The following is a 23,717-nucleotide window of genomic DNA, read 5'->3' on the forward strand; positions in this document are numbered from 1 at the left end:
GACTGACCTCCAATAACCATGGAAGCCAAATTGGGCATCAGTGAGCAGGTTATTGCTAAGCAACTGCCGCTTGATAGCACTGTTGAAGACCCCTTCCATTACTTTACTGATGATCGAGAGTAGACTGATGGGGCGGTAATTGGCCAGGTTGGATTTGTCCTGCTTTTTGTGTACAGGACATACCTGGGCAATTTTCCACATAGCCAGGCAGATGAGAATGTTGTAGCTGTACTGGAACAGCTTGGCTAGGGGCGTGGCAAGTTCTGGAGTACAAATCTTCAGGACTATTGCCGGAATATTGCCAGGGCTCATAGCCTTTGCAGTATTCCGTGCCTTCAGCTGTTTCTTAATATCACGTGGAGTGAATCGAATTGGCTGAAGGCTGGCATCTGTGATGCTGGGACCTCCGGAGGAGGCCGAGATGGATCATCCACTCGGCATTTCGGGCTGAAGATTGTTGCGAATGCTTCAGCCTTATCTTTTGCACTGGTGTGCTGGGCTCCTCCATCATTGAGGATGTGGAATGTCCTCCTCCAGTGAGTTGTTTAATTGCGCACCACGATTCATGACTGGATGTGGCAGGACTGCAGAGCTTATATCTGATCCATTGGTTGTGGGGACTCTTAGCTCTGTGTTTCACTTGCTGTTTATGCTTTTTGGCACGCAAGTAGTCCTGTGTTATAGCTTCACCAGGTTGATACCTCTTTTTTAGGTATGCCTGGTGCTGCACCTGGCATGCCCTCCTGCACTCTTCATTGAACCAGGGTTGACCCTCTGCCTTTATGATAATGGTAGAGTGGGGAATATGCCGGGCCATGAGGTTATAAATTGGGTTCGAGTACAATTTTGCTGCTGCTGATGGCCCACAGTGTCTCATGGATGCCCAGTCTTGAGTTGCTAGATCTGTTTGAAATCTATCCCATTTAATATAGTGGTAGTGCCACACAACACGATGGAGGGTATCCTCAATGTGAAGGTGGGACTTCATCTCTACAATGACTGTGCGGTCGTCACTTCTACCGATACTGTCACGGACAGATTCATCTGCAGCAGGCAGGTTGATGCGGATGAGGTCAAGTATGTTTTCCCCTCTTGTTGGTTCCCTCACCACCTGCTGCAAACCCAGTCTAGTAGCTATGTCATTTAGGACTCGGCCAGTAGGGGCGCTACCGAGCCACTCTTGGCAATGGTCATTGAAGTCCCCCACCCAGAGTATGTTCTTCACCCTTGCTATCCTCCAGTGCTTCCTCCAAGTGATTTTCAACATTGAGGAGCACTATTTCATCAGCTGAGAGGAAGGCAGTACGTGGTAATCAGCAGGAGGTTTCCTTGCCCATGTTTGACCTGGTGCCATGAGACTTCCGGTGTCCGGAGTCAATGTTGAGGACTCCCAGGGCAACTCCCTCACGACTGTATACCACTGTGCTGCCACCTCTGCTGGGTCTGTCCTGCCAGTGGGACAGGACATACCCAGGGATGGTGGTGGTGATGTCTGGGACATTATCTGTAAGTTATGATTCCATGAGGATGACTATGTCAGGCTGTTGCTTGACTAGTCTGCGAGACAGATCCCCAATTTTGGCACTAGCCCTCAGATATTAGTCAGGAGGACTTTTCAGGATTGATGGGGCTGCAATTGCTGTTGTCGGGTGGTCTGTCCGGTTTCATTCCTTTTTTGTGGCTTTGTAGGGGTTTATTACAACTAAATGGCTTGCTAGGTCATTTCAGGGTCAACCTCATTGCTGTGGTTCTGGAGTCACATGTAGGCCAAACCAGGTAAGGACGTCAGATTTCCTTCCCTAAAGGACATTAGTGAATCAGATGGGTTTTTACAACAATTGACAATGGTTCCATGGTCACCCTTAGACTTTCAATTCCAGATTTTTATCGAATTCAAATTCCACCATCTGCCGTGATGGGATTCAAACCCGGGTCCCCAGACCAGCACCCTGGGTCTCTGGATTACTCATCCAGCGACAATACCACGATGCCATCGCCTTCCCGCAATGTAGTTGTTCTTGTAAATACAAGTCATAAAAAGAAAACATTTAAAGGAGGAGGAATGTAGTAGCTTTAGCTTTAAGACTTATTGTACTGTGTAGTATCACGTGACAGTGTGAACAAATCAGCCCAAAGCACAGGGGACCCTTAAGGGAGGTTGGGAGGGCGCCGTGTTTGTGTCTAGTTGTAATTCATGATGGAAGCATGTAACTGCTGCTGAAGCCCTATAAAGTTCACTGTTTCTTATGAGAAACCTGTCTAGAAAATCAAGTCCATAACAAATACTCTCTGCCAAATCCAGGAACTCACCAAAACACCTCAAAAAATGCTCCAGGGCACTTCCAGACACTGCAATAGCAGACGTTCTTAAAAAATACCTTAGCTGTAAATTGGGTGCCTGTACCTTTAGGTAATGCTAGTGTTGGATATCTTTTGCAGCTGAATGCCTACTCTTTGATAAGTGATGAACAAATTCGTACAATGGACCTGTGAGGTCCAAATTTGGGCAATGGACATCACATCAACCAGTAAGGTTGTGTGACATCAGGATAGCAAAGATTCAGCTGCTTCTGGTGTATGCAGGGATCGCCCGCATGGGCCCTCATCCCAACATGACTTGCTGTGCATGCTGTGCCAGAAGGCTGCCAGCCCACTGTGCACCCTATCTACACAACAGCTATATATATGCTCCAGCAAGAATCATTAGACAACATTCAAGGGTGGGATCTCTGCCTGAGCTTTCTCCCTCCTAACAGAGGGCACTGAAATCAAAGATGGCACCTTAGCCGCTGCCACAGCTGAGCACAGCTAACCCCCCCACAGGTAGGGACTGAAACTGTGACTATTTAGGTCTGAATAATTCATTGCCATCTGTAGTAATTGTAAATTAAACAATTCCTTACTGTTATGGGGATCATGACGAATCAGCCCTAAGCGCAGGGAATCTTAGGTGTGGAGCTTCTTAGCCTTGGTCTTGGAACAAGCATGTAGCCTCACCAGGAGTCTGTAAATAAAGTTTACTGTTTCTTCCAAGAAGCCCATGCTGCACCCCAAGAGGATGAACAGCACCGATGTAACACCTCGCCTCGTGACTGTGAGTAATTTGACTTTTTTTTTAAGGGAAGAAAAGAAGCATGCTCACCAGCAGTACCTCTCTTTGGCAGAATTAACTCGCATGACTCATCCGTCAAGGACTGGAATCAATACATAGAGCGATTCGGTTTCTACTTCGTGGCTAACGAAATAACGGCGGAGGAGAAACAGAAGTCAATTCTCCGAAGTGTCTGCGGGAGCAAAATGTGTAATCTAATCCATAGTTTGACGGTTCCGAACGCGCCAAATTCCAGATCCTTCACCGAGCTAGTAGGCCTTGTGAAGGGACAATTTTAGCCTAAACCCTTGGTAATCATGCAAAGATTCAAGTTTAACTCTCGAGTAAGGGCCCCCAGTGAGTCAATCACACCATACGTTGTGAAGTTAAAACAGTTAACGGAGCATTGTGACTTCGGTGATGCTTTAAACAACATGTGAGATTGTTTGGTTTGCAGCATAAACAACGATGCCACTCAGCACCGTTTGCTTGCAGAAGTTGAGATAGACCTGAAGTGCACCATGGAGATAGCGCTAGCAATGGAGAGTATTGAGAGGGACACGCAGGCTTTGCAGAGTGTGCAACATGGCGCCGTTTTGCAGCTAGGGTGGGAACCTGCTGCCGGGCGTGGCGGGAAGATCAGGGGGGCACGGTCCCTACTGGTAGAAAAATAAAAAATAAATGCTGGAAGCAGCTCACCAGTAACCCAAAAGTTAAAGTGTTACTGTTGTGGGGGAAATCATGCACCCAAAGTCTGTAGATTTAAAGAAGCAGAATGCTACTACTGCCACAAAAAAGGACATGTCGTTAAACAGTGCAGAACTAGAGCGAGGCAGCCATTCAGGCATCAGGTCAAGTTAAATGAAGTGAACAACATAGAAAAGCCAGAAATTATTGAGGCTGACATTTATTCCCTACACAACCTGAAGGCCAGGAAAACTGAACTAATGTTACACTTCAAGTAAATGGAAAGCCTTTGCTCCTGGAAATCAGCACAGGAGCATCGACCATAGTGGTGGGAGAACACATTTTTAATTATCTCAGTGAAAGTACCCTGCCATTGAGTTTGGAGAAAGCCATTGCTCAGTTAAAAACACACACAGGAGAAGCAATACAGGTGAAAGGCATCACCTCTGTACCTGTATCATACAGACAACAGACAGCTCAGCTGCCAATAATTGTGACAGGAGGAGGACCTAGCCTTCTGGACTGTGATTGGTTGAAAGAAATCAAACTAAATTGGTCAGTAATTTTTCAGGTCAGGACAAGAAGAATTTCTGAGTTGGCCAGGGAATATGATGGTGTCTTTTGGATTGAGAAAGAAGAACTGAAGGACCTTCACAGGAAACAAGGATCCCTCAGGTCAGAGTTGGTTCCACAGGAAAGTCATGAAAAGAAGCTAAACAAATACAGTGCCACTCTGAACCAACTGAATAGCAGTTGCAAGAAAAAACCCAACAGTGTTTGGTGTTCCAAGAGGAAGCCAAAAGATACAAAGAGACCGAAGAACTGAAGAATCAGTTGGTTGAGGCAAAAGAGGCGTTAGAAGGAAAAGTCATGGGACTTTCCAAGATGCAAATGGGTAACTCAACCCCCGAACTGAACGAAGTTAAGATTTCACCAGAGAGCAATTTGGCCGACTATGAAATCAAAATGAAGGATGAAACAAAAACCGGTGGCAAACACAAAAAGAAAAAAAAAAATTAAAGCTGAAAAGCCAGTAGGATATGTATCCAGAACCTTTTCTGCAGCTGAGAAAGGTTGAAAAAGAGGGCTTATCTATTTTATTTGAAGGAAAGAAGTTCCATCAATATCTGCACGGTCGACACTTGACCATAGCGTCAGACCACAAACCACTTTTAGGGTTGTTTAGTGAAGATAAGGCAATCCCACTGATAGCCTCTGCTAGAATTCAAAGATTGGATTTAATTTTGTCGGCATACGAGTACACTTTTATGCACCGTCCAGGTATGCATATAGCGAATGCAGATGCCCTCAATCATCTCCCTTTGCCCGATAGCATTACACATGTACCAGTACCTCCAGAGGTGGTACTTGCATTGAATTTCCTGGACTCCTCACCAGTCAGCAGAAGACAGATAAAGAATTGGACAAATCAGTATCCAATTTTAGCAAGAGTCTGTGAACAGGTATTGCAAGGATGGTCAAATGCACAAGTCTCTGAAGAATTAAAACTATTCTTTACCTGTAGATCCGAACTGAGTTGTCAAGATGGTATCTTGTTATGGGGAGTAAGAGTCGTTATCCCTGTGCAAGAAAGAGAACCATTATTGGAAGAACTTCATAGTGCACTGTCTCCAGTGCCAACAACATCAGAAGTTGCCTGTTTCAGCTCCACTGCATTTGTGGGAGTGGCCTGGTCGACCCTAGGTTAGACTACACGTAGAATATGTAGGTCCATTTCTAGGTACCATGTTTCTTTTGATTATCGACGCACATTCCAAATGGATGGACATGTTTGAAGTGAGATCACCTACTTCATCCGCAACCATTGAAACACTGCGCCAGAGTTCCAGTCTTCATAGTTTACCTGAAGCTATTGTGTCAGACAATAGTGCTGCTTTCACTAGCACTGAATTCCACCGATTTTTGAGCCCAAATGGGATTAAACACGTCAGATCAGTGCCGTATCATCCCTCATTCAATGGGTTAGCAGAAAGAGCAGTACAAACCTTTAAAACAGGCATGAAGAAACTAACAGATGGAATGTTAGAAACAAGAATTTCAAGATTCCTGTTCAGCTATCGCACAACTGTTCATGTGACCACTGGTTTAACACCTTCAGAATTGTTGCTGAAGTGCCGACTTCATACAAGATTGAGTCTATTATTCTCTAATTTAGAGGGGAAGGTGGAAAGAAACCAGGGTAGTCAGAAAGTGAATCATGATGTTCACAGTAAAGGTCGAGAGTTTACTATGGGAGAGACAGTTTTTGTCCGAAATTTTGCAACGGGACCAAGATGGGTCCCTGGTTCAATTGTCTCTGAAACAGGACCTTTACCTTATCAAGTAGAAGTGGAAAACAGGATTGTTAGGAAACACGTGGATCATCTCAGAAGCTGAGAAACCTTCCAACAACCAGTTAATCCACCTGAAATTGAAGTTGAAACTTCGACCCCTGAGGTGCCAGATTGACAAAGGATGGACATACCAGATGTCTCTGTTGAAGTAAATAATTCTGAACTGCCATTGCCTAGGGATGTCTCTGAAGCTGCAGTTCCTGTTCAAATCGATCCAATGGAAGAACCTCCAATTGTAGAGTCGCGTTGCTCTACTCGAATCCGAAAACCTCAAAGACTAAATTTATAATAGCATGAACTATATATAATTGTATATAATATGGGTTAAGTTGTTTTTGGTAAATAAGAAGGTAAAACAAAACTAAAGGGAGAGGAATGTGGCAATTGTAGGTTAAACCATTTCTTACTGTTGTGGGGATCATGTGACTGTACAGACGAATAAGCCCAGAGCGTGGGGAATCTTAGGGCGGAGCTTCTTTGCCTTGGTCTTGGAACAAGCTAGCGTTAAACCAATTCTTTTTGTTTCTTTTTACATTATATGAGGAATAGTATACAATGAGGCGTGGTTCTAATGACGTAAATTAATTAGGAATCAACATCATAAATCACAAAGCCAACTGTCATCTGAACCTCTAGATCAGATTACACTTCTGCAATATTCCATGGTGTTGGTAATGTTCCACAATATGTACTATTTAGCCTTCCCACAACTTACCATTTATTAAGTGCATGAATTCTAGATACCTGATTGGTAGCTGAGACTTTATATTTCATACAGTTAATACAACTTAAAAATAATTTAATTCATGTGGAAAATAAAATGACACTCTATTTCTATAACTACTGACATTTTATCATTTGAGAGAGGTATGATGAGTGAAGTTATTGAATTTGTAGGCCTGGCATTGTGGGAGGCCATATTTTCACTTATTATTAGTGGTAAACACTCGGGAGCTAGTGGTTACACAGAAGCAGCACATGTGTAAGAGGAATATGCTGGCTCTATTTGTACCAGATCCATTATTTTCCCTGCATGCCATGGTCAAAATGCCAGTCAAAGCTGGGAACATTACACACACCGCTGCACCAAAATGTTTCAAACAACATTAATTAAAAGATATATAAACCACTCTAGTTTTTCCCTCCATTGTTTCTCCTCCTTGTCTCAAGATCCTGGGCTATGGTATCACATGTACCAGCAGGTACCTAATACCTCTCCCAAGCAGCCATTCTTCATTTACAGGGTCTGTCATCAGATTAATTTATCATGGGGATTATCAAAGCTGAGCCAGATCCTGCATGCTAGCACAGATTTTCCAGTAGGAAGATATTGGATAGCCATCAGGAGAGGGACCATTGGCTCATCCCACCCCCTGCCTAGGTCAGGGATACTGAGGCTAATTATATGGGCTAATTGCTTCCTTGGCTGAGATCAGCCTTGCAGCATAGACAGGGAATCAAACTTGGCATCTGTCCTTGCCTATATGACTCAGTTCCAGACATTGTAATTAATAGTGGAGTATTTGGGAAATCACACTGATAACTTTGAAAGAAAACAAGGCTAATTTTTCATCTGCACTCTGTTCTATTTTTCCAAATCTACTTGAACAGAACAACCCAGAACTTTCCTAATGTGTTCAGCGCATTTATCCAGTCTTTAATTGAACCATGGTGATCTCGGGCTCAATTTAGTTATTGCTGCCAAGACTGCAATAAAGGTACTATAATTGACTTAGGTGTACTTGGATTATAAAGGAGTAAAGTGATCAAGATTCCAGCTCCTGATTTCATTTTTTTTATTCATTCATGGGATGTGGGCATCACTGGCCAACATTTATTGTCCATTCCAAATTGCCCTCCAGAAGGTGGCAGTGAGCAGAATACAACAGAGGCTTGTTAGACCATTTCACAGGGAAGTTAAGGGTCAACCACATTGCTGTGGGTCTTGAGTCACATATAGGTCAAACCAGATAAGGACGGCAGATTTCCTTCTGCAAACAAGGTTAGTGGATCAGTTGGGTTTATACAATAATCCAGTAGTTTCATGGTCACCATGCTTATTCCAGATTTTATTTAAATAATTGAATTTAAAGCCCCAACTACCATGGTGGGATTTGAACTCATGTTGCTGGATTATTAGTCCAGGCATCTGAATTACAAGTCTAATAACATACTCAATATGTTACCATACCTCCCAATGACTCCTCTTTCAATTGCATGCGTATGGATGTTATGTGATGTCAGGGTTGGACTCCTTTGTGCTGGCCCTTGTGATGAAATCGCCTGGCAGCATTCACTGCCAAGGCTCACCTAGTTACATGTTGGCACTGGAATAAGGCAACTGTATTTCAGCAAGGAATCAATACCACAGGTCAGCAGAGTTTGAAAACAAATTGAAGGAAGTTACTGAAAATAGAACATGGCTGTTCAAATATAACAAAGACTCAGCTTTTGTGCTCTATTATATAACTTCACTGTAAACCATCTTTCAACATGCATCAAAGCTTTGATTTTTAAAGAACCGCAGGAATACAACAGTTGTCTCATCCAGTAGAACTCAGTTTTGAAATCTAATAAAGTTCTGTTATACTTTGCAAAGTATCCCAAACCTCATTAATTTAAATCCGTAAATGGAAATATTAGTGTGAAAAAGGCAAGTTTCCCACTGTTGATTATGGGTAGGGCAAGTTGGAGCTTGTGGTTTCCCCATGGTTTAATATCATGCTAACATTCACTTGGTTCACTCATGAACATTGTCCACTAGAGGAAAGTACTTGAGGGCAGCTGTTGACTATGTGATTCCACTATATCATGAGCCATTGGTAAAAGAAATGGAGAACATGTAGTAAGAATAACTGCTAGGTCTTTTAACACAGTTTGACTTAATAAGGTGAGGAACAAGTAAATCCTCATTGATAGCTAAGGATGTAAGCTAGACAAAGACTGATTAAACATTTGAGCATAAAAACAGAATTCTCAAAAATCTTTCATGTCTCACCTGGCGACACAGCTCGCACTATCACAGGTTTCTCACTACCAGCCACAAATCCAAAACCGTAGACAGGGTCCCGTTTAATCTTCACTTGTCGAGTGGCTAAGGCAGATAGGTGGTCACATTCCATGTCATTGAGAGATACTGCTTGCATCACATGACTGCAAATGAAGAGATTAATGGTCAATAATGCTTCACGCCACCATTTATTACTCAAAACAGGTGGCAGCCTAAGAATTACTTCCTCTTGAAATTATCTTCCACTTCTTGGTTTTAGGCTCCTTTAAAGATGATATATTTGTATTCAGAAAACACAGAGACTTTACATACCTTGGACTCAAGACATGTCTTTAACTAGACAATTAAGAGAAAACTGTTTAATTTTTATAGAATTGCAATCCTGGGTTCATGAAAAGTTTTGGTAGAGTAAATAAGGAGAAATTGCTTCCAGTGGCAGAAGGTTTGGTAACCAGAACACACAGATTTGAGGTCATTGGTGTAAGAAACAGAGGTGAGATGCCTGTTTTTCAAGTTTCATGTTTTCTAAATTTCTCCCAATTTTGACTGCTTAAAATAGATGTTTCCACCAATCACTCAAAAGAGATTGGGTAAACATGTTCTGAGTTCAATTTTTTAATTTATTCATGGGATATGGGCATCACTGGCTAGGCCAACATTTATTGCCCAACCGTAATTGCCCTTGTTCAGAGGGCATGTAAGAGTCAACCACATTGCTGTGGGTCTGGAGTCACATGTAGGCCAGACCAGGTAAGGACAGCAGATATCCTTTCTTAAAGTTTTTTTAATGACAATCGACAATGGTTTCATGGTCATCATAAGACATTTAATTCCAGAGTTTTATTGAATTCAAATTCCACCATCTACCAGGTGCCCAGAGCATTACCCTGGGTCTCTGGAATACTAGCCCAGTGACAATACCACTATGCCACCGCCTCCTCTAAATTTATTTAGACTAGGCACTTAAGAACATTTATTTAAAGGTATAAAACTTGAAGACATCAGCAGCAGAGCTGTGTGTGTGGTGTTCTGCTCACAGGCCAAAGTGAAACTGAGGCTGGCTCACATGAACAAACTTGTCTTCTAGTGATGGCATGCTGCTATCCCTTAAAGGCATATTCCAACATCCCCTTTTTAAAAAAATACAACACCCCCCACCCTTCCAAAGAAGTATAGCTATTTACAATACATGTTCATGCTTAGTCACCGTTACATAACTGTATAGAACTTTTGAATCTATGAGCCTCTAAAGTGTAGGGGTAATCTGCTGGCACGTCCAGATCTTGTAATGGTAACCTTGACTGGAGCTTTCTTTAATTGCTCGCAGCGATTTGTGAGGTTGTCATTCTTGAACGTTGTTCCTGGTTGCATTTGGGATCTGTACGGTGGTTGAGGAGCTGGAATGGATCTGATTTGTCCTAAGTTATGCCTCACTGTTGTGCCTTTGTGTGTAATGACGTCAGAGGATCTTGGTTCCGAACAAATCCTTGTCACCTCGGGTGGTTGCCATGTACCTTCTGTGGGATGTTGGATGCAAACTTGTTGTCTCTAAACTTAGGGAGAGGCGATGGTGTAATGGTATTGTTGCTAGACTAGTAATCCAGAGACCCAGGGTAATGCTTTGGGGACCCGGGTTTGAATCCTGCCGCAGCAGATGGTGGAATTTGAATTCAATAAAAAAATCTGGAATTAAAAGTCTAATGATGACTATGAAACCATTGTCGATTGTTGTAAAAATCCATCTGGTTCACTAATGTCCTTTAGAGAAGGAGATCTGTCGTCCTTACCTGGTTTTGCCTATATGTGACTCCAGACGCACAGCAATGTGGTTGCTCTTAACTGCTTTCTGAAATGGCCTAGCAAACCACTACAAAGTCACAAAAAAGGAATGAAACTGGACAGACCACCTGGCATCGACTTAGGCACTGGAAACGACAACAGCAATCTCAGCCCTGTCAACCCTGTAAAGTCCTCCTTACTAACATCTAGTGCCAAGATTGGGAGAGCTGTCTCACAGACTAGTCAAGCATCAGCCTGACATAGTCATCCTCATGCAATCATACCTTACAGAAAATGTCCCAGGCACCACCATCACTACCCCTGGGTATGTCCTGTCCCATCAGCAGGACAGGCCCAGCAGAGGTGGTGGCACAGTCGTGAGGGAGTTGCCCTGGGTGTCCTCAACATGGACTCTGGACCCCATGAAGTATCATGGCATCAGGGGAGCAAGGAAACCTCCTGCTGATTACCACGTACTGCCCTGCGTCAGCTGATGAATCAGTGCTCCTCCATGTTGAACACCACTTGGAGGGAGCACTGAGGGTAGCAAGGGTGCTGAATGTACTCTGGGTGGGGCAGCACCAGGCATACCTAAATATGAAGTGTCAACCTGGTGAAGCTATAACACAGGACTAGTTGTATGCCAAGCAGCATAAGCAGCAAGTGATAGACAGAGCTCAGCGATCTTGCAACCAATGGATCAGATCTAAGCTCTGCAGTCCTTTTACTCCCAGTCGTGAATGGTGGTGGACAATTAAACAACTCATCGGAGGAGGAGGAGGCTCACAAATATCCCCATCCTCAATGATGGGGGAACCCAGCACATCAGTGCAAAAGATAAGGCTGAAGCATTTGCTACAATCTTCAGTCTGAAGTGCCGAGTGGATGATCGATCTCGGCCTCCACCGTATCATCCAGCATCACAGATGCCTGTCTTCAGCCAATTCAATTCGCTTGATGTGATATCAAGAAATGGCTGAAAGCATTGGATACTGCAAAGGTTATGGGCCCTAACAATATACCACAATAGTACTGAAGACTTGTGCTCCAGGACTTGCCGCACCCATAGCCAAGCTGTTCCAGTACAGCTACAACACTGGCATCTACCCGGCTATGTGGAAAATTGCTGAGGTTTGTCCTGTACACAAAAAGCAGGACAAATCCAACCCGGCCAATTACAGCTCCATCAGTCTACTCTCAATCACCAGTAAAGTAATGGAAGGGGCCATCAACAGTGCTATCAAGCGGCACTTGCTTAGCAATAACCTGCTCACTGATGCCCAGTTTGGCTTCTGCCGGGGCCAGTCAGCTCCTGACCTCATTACAGCCTTGGTTCAAATATGGACAAAAGAGCTGAGCTCCTGAGGTGAGGTGAAAGTGACTGCTCTTGACATCAAGGCTGTATTTGACAGAATGTGGCATCTAGGAGCCCTAGCGAAACTGGAGTCAATGGGAATCAGGGGGAAAACTCTCCGCTGGTTGGAGTCATACCTAGTACAAAGGAAGATAGTTGTGGTTGTTAGAGGTCAGTCACCTCAGCTCCAGGACATCACTGCAGGAGCTCCTCAGGGTAGTGTCCTAGGCCCAACTATCTTCAGCTGCTTCATCAACGGCCTTCCTTCCATCATAAGGTCAGAAGTGGGGATGTTCGCTGATGTGTTGTGGGTCACTGACAGTGTTCAGCACCATTCGCGACTCCTCAGATACTGAAGCAGTCCATGTCCAAATGCAACAAGACTTGGACAATATCCAGGCTTGGGCTGACAAGTGGCAAGTAACATTCACGGCACACAAAGGTCAGGCAATGATCATCTCCAACAAGAGAGTGTCCACCATCACCCCTTGATGCTCAATGGCATTACCATGACTGAAACCCCCACTATCAACATCCTGGGGGTTACCATTGACCAGAAACTGAACTGGACTAGCCAGATAAATACTGTGGCTACAAGAGCAGGTCAGAGGTTAGGAATCGTGTGACGAGCAACTCACCTCCTGACTCCGCAAAGCCTTTCCACCACCTACAAGGCACAAGTCAGGAGTGTGATGGGATACTCTCCACTTGCCTGGATGAGTGCAGCTCCCACAACACTGAAGAAGCTTGACACTGTCCCGGACAAAGTAGCCCGCTTGATTGGCACCACATCCACAAACATTCACCCCCTCCGCCACCAACGCACAGTAGCAGCAGTGTGCACCATCTACAAGATGCACTGCAGGAATTCATCAAGGTTCCTTTGGCAGCACCTTCCAAACCCATGACCACTACCATCTAGAATGTCAAGAGCAGCAGGTGCTTGGGAACACCACTGCCTGCAAGTTCCAGGTTGCGGTTAATAAAAATGTATTTGAGGAATTCCAAAGTAAGATTTCTAGCAACATTTTCACATTATTTCTGAATTCTTTTTGCTATTTATTTTTTGTTTTCCGTGCCCACTTGGTTAAATGGACATTTTTTGATGCTTGTGATAAATGTGTTTCTGAATATGAATTGCTACTTCACTTATGCTTTTTGAAGGGAGAGGAAAGCATAAAGGGATGCTAAACAGACCAGGGGCAGAATCGTCCCAGATTTGCATGAAGTGCGGGTAGTGGGCACTAAGATAAAGATAGTTTTAGCCGGCGGCCACGATGGCGGCTTTTCACGCTGTATCACCTCATTAATCATGCATTCCCAGGAAACACACTGTTTCCATGGTGGGTGGCCTCTGATTTGCCCGCCATGCCATCACCTCACCACTTCAACACGCTGGGTGCCATATTTAAAGTGCAGCCGCTTGCCACACCTCTTAGTGCTCCCAGTCCAGCTGCAAAGAAGACATCGCCCTGAAAGTCAAGAAACCTGCAGCCCCTTGGTTTAGTCATGTGTCCGTCGAGTGCCTTTTCTAAGCTGTGATGTCCCCTACCCCGCTCTGGCTGCAGGAGCGGTAGCAACATTACCAATCCAGCATGGGAGGCGGTGGCAGTGGTGGTCACCACAAACACCCCGCAAAAGAGGACAGCCACCCAGTGCTGCAAGAGGATGAATGATCCCCTCCATTCCGCCAGGGTAAGTCACTCTTCTCATCATTCTCAAATCACCAACTCACAAACCCATCACACATCCACGGGGATCTCACTCACTGCCAGTTCAAAGGACAATCACCATTCACTCTTTCACACACACCTTCATTGTCCTCATCCCATCTAAGGGACCACTCAGCACCCACAAATGCCAGGCCTGGCCTGGCATGTGTCCCGCTTACACTCTCTCCATCTGTATTCATGCAGACCAAGCTGGCACACAATAAGTAGGAGAGGTTGCAGAGTGGTGGAGGAATGCCCGACATCCAGGTCTTAACAGACTTTCAAAATTGAGTCACCCAACTGGCTGGTGAAAATCTGGACCGTTCCTGTGCTGAAGGTGAAGTTGGTGCTGCTCTACCAAGTGAGGATCCAGCAGTGCAACATCCATCAGACAACCATGCTGTGAGTGATGTGTCCTGTTTCACAGGCCACTGCCATGCACTTATTATCTCTCCTTGCTTTCGCAAGCACATCTGGAAAAGAGCTGAGGGAGTCCACGATCCAGGTCCTCGACTCAAGCCCCGAAGATACCTCGGAAGAAAAATCTGATGACACCCTCATTGAAGACCCGTCACAGTGCTCATCACACCTTCCACCAGCACAGAGACACACATCTCCGTGGGAACTCGTTCTAGAGTAGCTTCAGGGTCACAATCTGGTGACCACATCGCACTGCCTGATTCACAGCAGGTGGCGGCAGGGACTTTCCAGATGTCCGGCACTCGGAAGAATGCTGGAGGCAAGGAATCTGCTGAGAACAAGTCAGAGGATGAGCCTCTTGACTTGGCCATACCTTAGTTGCTGGAGCTGCGAAGGCAAGCTCGGGAACATCAGGAAGAGATGTCTGCTGCACTCCTCAGATTGCAAGGCATGATGGAGGAGTCCATCTGCCTTCAGTCTGAGGTGATAGTGTGGGCATGCCAATGCACAGAGGTCAACATTGGTAGGATGGCGGCCACCATGGAGATCTTGGTACAGGACATCTGTCCTGCATTGTTGCGTGGTCTGAACTCCATCACTGATGCCATAGTTGGCCTCCAACAGTGTCAACATGAGAGTGGTGCGGAGCAGATCGATCTCACTCCAGCTTCCCCTTCTCCTCCAGGAGTCAGTCAAGGGCCCTCGGGCACTCACAGGGATCAGCACGTGCACACCCTGGGGCAATCCAACCAGGTGACTCCAGGAGTGTCCGGCCCATCCGAATCCCCTCTCCCTGTGACCCCAGCAGCTCCAGCTCCACAGACTAAGGAGGGAGCCACTGTCACGCAGCAGGACCCCGAAAGCAGGCCAGCACTTTCCAGGTCTTGGCCCTCCAGAGGACACCCGTCAAAATCATCACAGAGAGAGTGTCACAGTCAGCAGGCAGCTCCACCTCCACTGTGGATGTCCAGGGAGCACCAAGACATGGCGGCAGGGTTAGAAAGGTTAAGAAGATATAGTTGCACAGACTGGGCATGGGTGTTAATCAAATCTCCTCTGGAGATCTTCCTCCCACAGCTTCCAACCTGATAGTCGCCCAACCTCGGACGGCCCGCTTCTACCTCCTACCCAAAATCCACAAACAGAACTGTCCTGGCAGACCGATCGTGTCAGCCTGTTCCTGCCCCACGGAACTCATTTCCCGTAATCTTGACTCCCTTCTCTCTCCCCTTGTCCAGTCCCTTCCCACCTACATCCGTGATTCCTCTGACACCTTACGTCACATCAACAATTTCCAGTTCCCTGGACCCAACCGCTTCCTCTTCACCATGGACGTCCAATCCCTCTACACCTCCATCCCCCACCAGGATGGTCTGAGGGCCCTTAGCTTCTTCCTTGAACAGAGGCCCGAACAATCCCCATCCACCACTACTCTCCTCCGTCTGGCTGAACTTGTTCTCACACTGAACAATTTCTCCTTTAACTCCTCTCACTTCCTCCAAATAAAAGGTGTGGCTATGGGTACCCGCATGGGCCCCAGCTATGCCTGTCTCTTTATGGGATATGTGGAACATTCCTTGTTCCAGTCCTACTCCGGCCCCCGCCCACAACTCTTTCTCCGCTACATCGGTGATTACTTTGGTGCGGCTTCATGCTCTCGTTGGGACCTGGAAAAATTTACTAATTTTGCTTCCAAACTCCACCCCTCCATCATTTTCACGTGGTCCATCTCTGACACTTCCCTTCCCTTCCTTGACATCTCTGTCTCAATTTCTGATGATAGACTGTCCACCAATATCCATTACAAGCCTACCGACTCCCACAGCTACCTCGACTACAGCTCCTCACACCCCGCTTCCTGTAAGGACTCCATCCCATTCTCTCAGTTCCTTCGCCTCCGTCACATCTGTTCTGATGATGCTACCTTCAAAAACAGTTCCTCTGACATGTCCTCCTTCTTCCTTAACCGAGGTTTTCCACCCACGGTCGTTGATAGGGCCCTCAACTGTGTCCGGCCCATCTCCTGCGCATCCGCCCTCACACCTTCTCCTCCCTTCCAGAAACATGATAGGGTCCCCCTTGTCCTCACTTATCAGCCCACCAGCCTCTGCATTCAAAGGATCATCCTCCGCCATTTCCGCCAACTCCAGCATGATGCCACCACCAAACACATCTTCCCTTCACCCCCACGGCGGCATTCCGTAGGGATCGTTCCCTCCGGGACACCCTGGTCCACTCCTCCATCACCCCCTACTCCTCAACCCCCACCTATGGCACCTCCCCATGCCCACGCAGAAGATGCAACACCTGCCCCTTCACTTCCTCTCTCCTCACCGTCCAAGGGCCCAAACACTCCTTTCAAGTGAAGCAGCATTTCACTTGCATTTCCCCTAACTTAGTCTACTGCATTCGTTGCTCCCAATGCGGTCTCCTCTACATTGGAGAGACCAAACGCAAACTGGGCGACCGCTTTGCAGAACACCTGCGGTCTGTCCGCAAGAAAGACCCAAACCTCCCTGTCGCTTGCCATTTTAACACTCCACCCTGCTCTCTTGCCCACATGTCTGTCCTTGGCTTGCTGCATTGTTCCAGTGAAGCCCAACACAAACTGGAGGAACAGCACCTCATCTTCCGACTGGGCACTTTACAGCCTTCCGGGCTGAATATTGAATTCAACAACTTTAGATCTTAAACTCCCTCCCCCATCCCCACCCCATTTCCGTTTCTTCCCCCTCCCTTTTGTTTTTTCCAATAATTTATATAGATTTTTCTTTTCCCACCTATTTCCATATTTTTTTGAAATTATAACTATAATACCCTGTCAGTCTTTCCACCCCACCCCCACTAGAGCTGTACTTTGAGTGTCCTGCCATCCATTCTTAATTAGCACATTCTCTTAGATAATATCACCACCTTTAACACCTCTCTGTCCTTTGTCTGTAACATCTTATGATTATATGCTCCTATCACTGCTAGCTTGCCCCTACAACCACCCCCACCCCCAACTTCTCTCTCCACACACACACACACCGCCCTTCCCCCCCGCCCACCTTAAACCAGCTTATATTTCACCCCTCTCCTAACCTCACTCAGTTCTGTTGAAGGGTCATGAGGACTCATAACGTCAACTCTTTCCTTCTCCGCCGATGCTGCCAGACCTGCCGAGTTTTTCCAGGTAATTCTGTTTTTGCCTTGTACATAATGTTTGCTGTTGTAAATAAACTCCCAAGAATGTGTCCCTGCCTATGGCTCCTTGCTCTGATGAGCAGTGTTTGTGTCAATCAGATGTGAAACCTTGGTTCCTGCACAAGGTAAAGGCAGGTAACTCAGTCCAGGGCCTCTTTCCTGAGCTTTGTGCAGCCTTCAGACCAAAGTGATGGTCTGACTTTACGCTCACTGGACACATCACTGATGCCTGCACCTCGATGGTGCTTCTCATCGCTGCCAGAATGTTGTGGGCAGGCGTCAGAGTTCCGTAATTCTCCCTGTGTGCTCTCAGCACCTTTTGAGGTGGGACTGGCCCCCATCTCATCAGCATCTGTGACCAGTGATGCTGTGCTCCTGAAGGGGTCAGTTGCTGAAGGCTGACAAAGGATCAGGTGCATTTAAAGTTTCATGGCTATGTGTCCATGATATGACCCTGATCACAGAGCGCATGCAGGCTGCCCTGAGCCAGACAGGAGCCAACCATTCACAAAGGCTATGTGAAGAACTATGGAATGACGTCACTGCATGTCGTCATCATTCTCCTAGAATCGAGTGACTACTAGGGCCTCTGCTGCTTCTCCATGACAGGAGCCTTATCACAGAGGGTGTGTGTGCTGCCCTCAGTCAGACAAGAGTCAAACATTCACAGATGCAATATGAGGATCTGTGGTGTCTCCTCACTGCTTGCCGTCATCATCCTACACCGATCTTGCAGATATGAGGGCCTCCAGAGCACGCCTAACTCGTCTAGCCAGTGCGATGGCCTCATTGCTGTCATCCTCATCTTTGAGGACCTTCTCACCCTCATCCTCATTGATATCCTCATCATCATCATCAGAGATGTCCAGCTTCTCCGTCTCCTCCTCAGCCAGCTCCCCGTCCTGTTTCAGCACCAATTTGGAAAGGGCTCAAAGGTCGAAAGAAGATGATGCATGACATCCTCTGTGGACTATATCGCAGGGCTTCCCCAGACCAGTCCAGGTGCTGGAACCTCATTTTCAGCATCTTGATGGTTTGCCACTTAAGGTGCAAGTTCAGCATGAACTTCATTATACCTTTGTTCTGCTGCAGTCTGAGGCTGCTGCACGGGTGTCACCAGCCACGTCGTCTGCGTGTAGCCCTCGTCCCCAAGGAGCCAACCCTGCAGCCTTTGTGGACCAGGGAAGGTGGCAGGGATCTGTGATTGACTGAGAATGTAGGAGTCGTGGACACTCCATGGAAATCATGCGCACACCTGCAGGATGCTATTGCGGTGGTCACACACGAGTTGCACATTCAGCAAGTGGAAGCCCTTGCGGTTGACATAGCCGACCCCCTGTTGCAACAGAGATCTGAGTGCCACGTGAGTGCAGTGATTAGCACCCTGCACCTGTGGGAAACCTGAGACCTGGGCAAATCCCATCACTCTTGCATCTTAGCCTTCCTGGTCCCGGGTGAAATGCACAAAGTTGTGTGCCATGGAGAAGATGGCATCCGTAACCTCATGGATGCATTTGTGGGTGGAGGCTTGCAATATCCCACAGAGGTCATCTGTGAAGCCCAGAAAGGAACCACTGGCATATAAATTGAGCGCCGCGGTCACTTTCACAGCCATAGGCAGTGGATGCCCTCCATGTCCCTGTGGTGCCAAATCTTGCAGCAAGTGGCAGATGTGACTGACCAGTTCCATGGACATGTGCAGTCTTCGGCAACACTAGTTTTTGGTCATCTGCAGGAATGAAAGGCGGCATCTATAGACCCTGAGTCTAGCTAGGCGCCGACCAGCAATGGCTCGCTATAGTTTTTCAGTGGTGTGCGCGGGAACCCCAGCCATCCCTTCTTCCTGAGGGTGCTGCTCCTCCCTCTGCCCAGCCAGGTGCCTCTGTCACTCTCTTCTCCATCGCTTCCACTCCCTGTAAGCCATGGGGCATATAGCTAGGTCACCAGGCTCCATGCACCTGATGTACTCCTCCTGAAGAGAGAGACGCCGGGGGTTAGCATAGGTGTTCTAAGAACCACTCTTGGTTGAGTCTGAAGGCCCTTTAATGCACTCCAAAGAGTGCTGGCCACCGCTTGGATGGCCAGAGTTTAGTGCGCTGCATGGCTGCCTGAGACCCCACCCACCTCCGCCCCACTCCACCTGACTGATTGACGGCAGCTTTGCCCATTGGGCTGCATGCTGTGCTCTCAGCTCAGGCACAGGCATTCTTCTAACCCACACTGCAAGGCTGCACTGTTAGCTTGAACCATGGGGGAGACTAGTCCAAACCCGAATGATGACATTGCAAGGGGCTATGAGCACCTCCATCAGTGACTGCTCCATGGCCAGCTTTAGCAAGGAGATTGTACAATGTGCCTACTCATCCAATTGTTCTGCAGTCCACTAAAATGCTCATTATTTTACAGTCTGTGCCTGAGGGGTGAAAAGCTCTGGAGCGTTTGATAGCATCTTCATGCCTTTGTGTTGCTTGAGCGGGCAATTAAGCTAGAGGCCCGACTCCAAACATATCAATGTGGCTGTGGAGGAATGGTCGCTGTATACAAGGTTACTCCAATGCATGGCCACTTCCCTCCCCCATCCCCCACTCGTGCTTGTTCACTACCATCAATTGCAGTGCAGCCCTTGCCCTTCCCGCCAAGTCACTTCAACTGCAGGGTTGTCCTTGCCTTGGTATCACACTACGGGAATGAAAGGTGGCATCTATACACCTTGAGTCTAGCTAGGCGCCGACCAGCAACGGCTCGCTATAGCTCTTCAGTGGCGTGTGCGGGAGCCCCAGCCATCCCTTCTTCCTGAGGGTGCTGCTCCTCCCTCTGCCTAGCCAGGTGCCTCCGTTGCCGGGAAAGAGCAAATTGCCTGTGCCCTCGCCTGAATATGTCAACCTTGAAGTCCAACAGGTGACCCTCGTGAGGCACTGCACAATGTTACTGTGCATTCACCTCGGAGTTCCCGTCGAAGTGCAACTCACCAGATGCACACCTTATGTATGTTGTTGTGCAATCAGGCCAACGTACTTGGATGATCCAGCTTGGGGGTCGATTCCGGTGAGCTGGCCTTATAATGATATGCAGATGTATTACAATGAAGTTCCCAACATCTGAAACGTGGCCTGCCAGCGATGGGCAGAGCAGATGATTGCAAACTGGCATCACAATGTCGTGAAACCGATTTTTGGCCTTCCATCCATATTGTCCGCTTAAACCCGCCATGATGCCTGATGCCAGTGGGCATGGAAAATTCCACCCCTGGTTGAACCATAAACAAACTGAACTCACTCCAGTACCCTCCAACTACATTTAAAGGCAAAGGCATGCCTAATTGGCAATGATCATGTGGAACTGGATATATAACCTCAGACTCAGTTATATAGCTGCACCACCTGTTGTAAGAACTGCAGCAGCTGGCTCTACCACTGGCATAATAGTCAGCTTTATGCTAAAATGCTCTTCTTTCACTTCCTTCAAGGGATGATAAAACTGTCCTGTGAGGGTGTACTGGAATGGCAGGCAAGCAGGGTCACGCCCCTGTTACCAGCTCAATCTGCATCACCTCAATTTCACCAACGATCGTGCAGATGTGTGGTGCCACTTTATCATTTGGTCGCAAATGCTGCCTTTTATCTGAACATTCATTGCGATATTCACATGGTTTCACTAGGCATTTGCATTACCCTTGTAAAGGCTGAAATTTATCTTTTCCTAATATGTAAAAACTCCTGGTCTGTGTGCACTCCCTGTCCGTAAAACCTTATTTCTTCATGTCAACTTTTCCCCATTATAAATCCACATTAAAAAGGACACTACCTATGCAAGCATGTCACACTATAATTACAATCTCCCTTGCGTGGTAATGCTGAAATGCCTCAATTTTGTATCTCCAAGCTCGTTAGTCTATACTGCAGAATAATTACAAGGCTCCAAGCAATTTGAATTCTCTGCTTCCAAAATTTCCCCAAATTTTGCTGTTTATATTTAAATAATAACATAAAATCAAAGTATTAAATAAAAATAAGGATAGAATGTATGACTTTGAAATAGAGGCTGAATTAAATGTCTCAGTGCCTTGGCCCAGCTATCCCCTGCTCTCTGAGACTGCTTTTTAAAAATACTTTGCCTGGTCTTGGTTTTCTGGGTCCGATTTTGGCTACTGTGGTGAGTAGATTGAGTCAAGAAACTTGGCGACTTGTCGGACCCTCCTGGATTATAAAGTGCCCTGAACTGAATGATTTTTGCAATTGGAGTTGTGGTTGTGGGAAGGATTCAGGTCTGCTGACCCCAGAAGCGGCGTATAGGTGGCAAGGGGCTGGTGGGCGGGGAGGGGGGTGTCAAGCGATGGTCGAGGTGGGTTGGTTGGAAGGCCTGCCTCAGTTCTCTGGAAATCCATCCTAGTTGTTTTAGAAGTTGTTAGGCCCTCTAGTCATCACCCCACCCCCATGTCCCCCATGGCCCCTCAAATCCCATGCCAATTCCATGTCAATTTATGCCCCCCACCCACTCCCATGGCCTCTCATACCCACCCATGCCAACTCCCCAGACACCCAGTATCTACCATGGGCAGATGTCAGGAGATGCGTGGAGATGATAAAAATATAAACTTCTAACAATCTAATACAACTCTAATTTCTACACAACTGGTAGTCAAACAAGCCTCCCATTCATAAAACCCATTCAAAGCTTTTAAATCTCCTGTTATAAAAACAAATTTCTATTCAGACTGCATCTCAAAACAGATAATTCTTTCATAGCACCTTTAAGCTCTCATTCAGACTATTAATTCAGAACACCCTGCTGAGATAATTGTAGCTTTTGAAACTCAGCCAAGCATTGATATAATAATAATCCTGTGGGAAATGTCAACAAAGAACTATACTGAAACTGCATGACCTGTACCAGATGGCTCTTCAATCAAAGCAGCCAAACAGAGGTTTAGCTCTGAATGACAGCTGTATCCTTTTTTTTTTAAGTTTAAAGAGTAGGGGATTTAAAAAATGTCAGATCATGACAGTTATAAAGACCTAATCCGCCCTTCAAGAGCGTTTACGTCTACTCCATAAACTTGTGACTCCCACACTATGGTTTGCAACAGCCAAAAGGATCTGAATTCTGCAATTAGTTCAAATGGCCCTGCTGAGTTTGGCTTTCCCTCCAGTGTGAATCATGCCCCACCCCCTTCCCCTGCCAGCAAAAGTTGGATCTGTTGGAAATGGGGATGGACTTCTGTAGCTGGGTCCCGCCTGCCGTTTTTAAAAGGTCCGCAGAGCCTTCCCGACTCCATGTAAATCCGGCCCTCTGTGTACAATGATATAGGAGGTTAACACATAGCATAGTATATGTACACATGTCCTGTCAATAAGACCTACTTTCTGGTCATGATTTTGAGTCATATTTTATGCCAATATTTAAAATGAAAAATGCATATATAATCATTTATAAAGGAAATCCCAGAGGAACCCGTGAACATTTCATCATCTGGCCAGATAAAATGAATAAGGCTCGGAATAATTGGAGCTAATAAAGAATGGGATACTGGCAAGAGACGTAATTGGAATAATTGAGTAGAGAGGTGACAAATGAATTTATTGAGGATTGAAATTGTTATGAAGTAGGCTGAGAGAATTGTAGATGTTATGGAAGTAGAAGTAAGCAATCTTGGTGATAGATAAGATTCCTCAGCTCTAGGTCGAACAGAATGGCAAGGTTATGGATAGTCAGCTTCAGCCTGACTGAGTGGCCAAGATGGATTGGAGCATAGGAGCAGAGATAGCCAGTCAACATCTCTAGCTTTATTAGAAATAAAATACTGCAGATGCTAGAATTCTGAAATGAAGACAGAAAGTGCTGGGAATACACAACAGGTGCTGGAAATATACAGCATCTGTGGAGAGAGAAACAGAGTTAATGTTTCAAGTTGAATATGGCTCTCTTCAAAACTGAAGGAGGATAGAAATGTGATGGGTTATATGCCGCCAGGAGAGGTGAGGGGTGGAAGAACAAAAGGGAAAGTCTGGGATAGGGTAGAAAGTGAGAGAGATTAAATGACAAAGATGTCATGGAGAAAAAGGTGAAGTGGTAATGGTTGTAGTAAAGAGATAAAATATTTGTCCAGAGTGAATGTAAACATCAG

General features: G+C 46.2%; 1 protein-coding gene and 1 long non-coding RNA gene across 2 annotated transcripts in view; one reads left to right on the forward strand and one right to left on the reverse strand.

Annotated features, from left to right (window-relative positions):
- Window positions 1–9,278, reverse strand: part of frmpd3 (FERM and PDZ domain containing 3) — a 235,935-nt gene extending 226,657 nt beyond the window's left edge. The window contains exon 1 of the mRNA XM_078547754.1: window positions 9,131–9,278. Within this exon, the coding sequence (XP_078403880.1) occupies window positions 9,131–9,278 (148 nt within the window). The remainder of the gene's footprint in view (window positions 1–9,130) is intronic.
- The window catches only part of LOC144683710 (uncharacterized), a 272,653-nt gene that overhangs the window by 243,405 nt on the left and 5,531 nt on the right, over window positions 1–23,717 (forward strand). Inside the window, exon 2 of the long non-coding RNA XR_013577323.1 lies at window positions 9,515–9,635. This is a non-coding gene — a long non-coding RNA (uncharacterized LOC144683710). The remainder of the gene's footprint in view (window positions 1–9,514; window positions 9,636–23,717) is intronic.

Source organism: Cetorhinus maximus, chromosome 8, assembly GCF_964194155.1.
Source record: "Cetorhinus maximus chromosome 8, sCetMax3.hap1.1, whole genome shotgun sequence".
NCBI classification, from domain to species: Eukaryota; Metazoa; Chordata; class Chondrichthyes; order Lamniformes; family Cetorhinidae; genus Cetorhinus; species Cetorhinus maximus.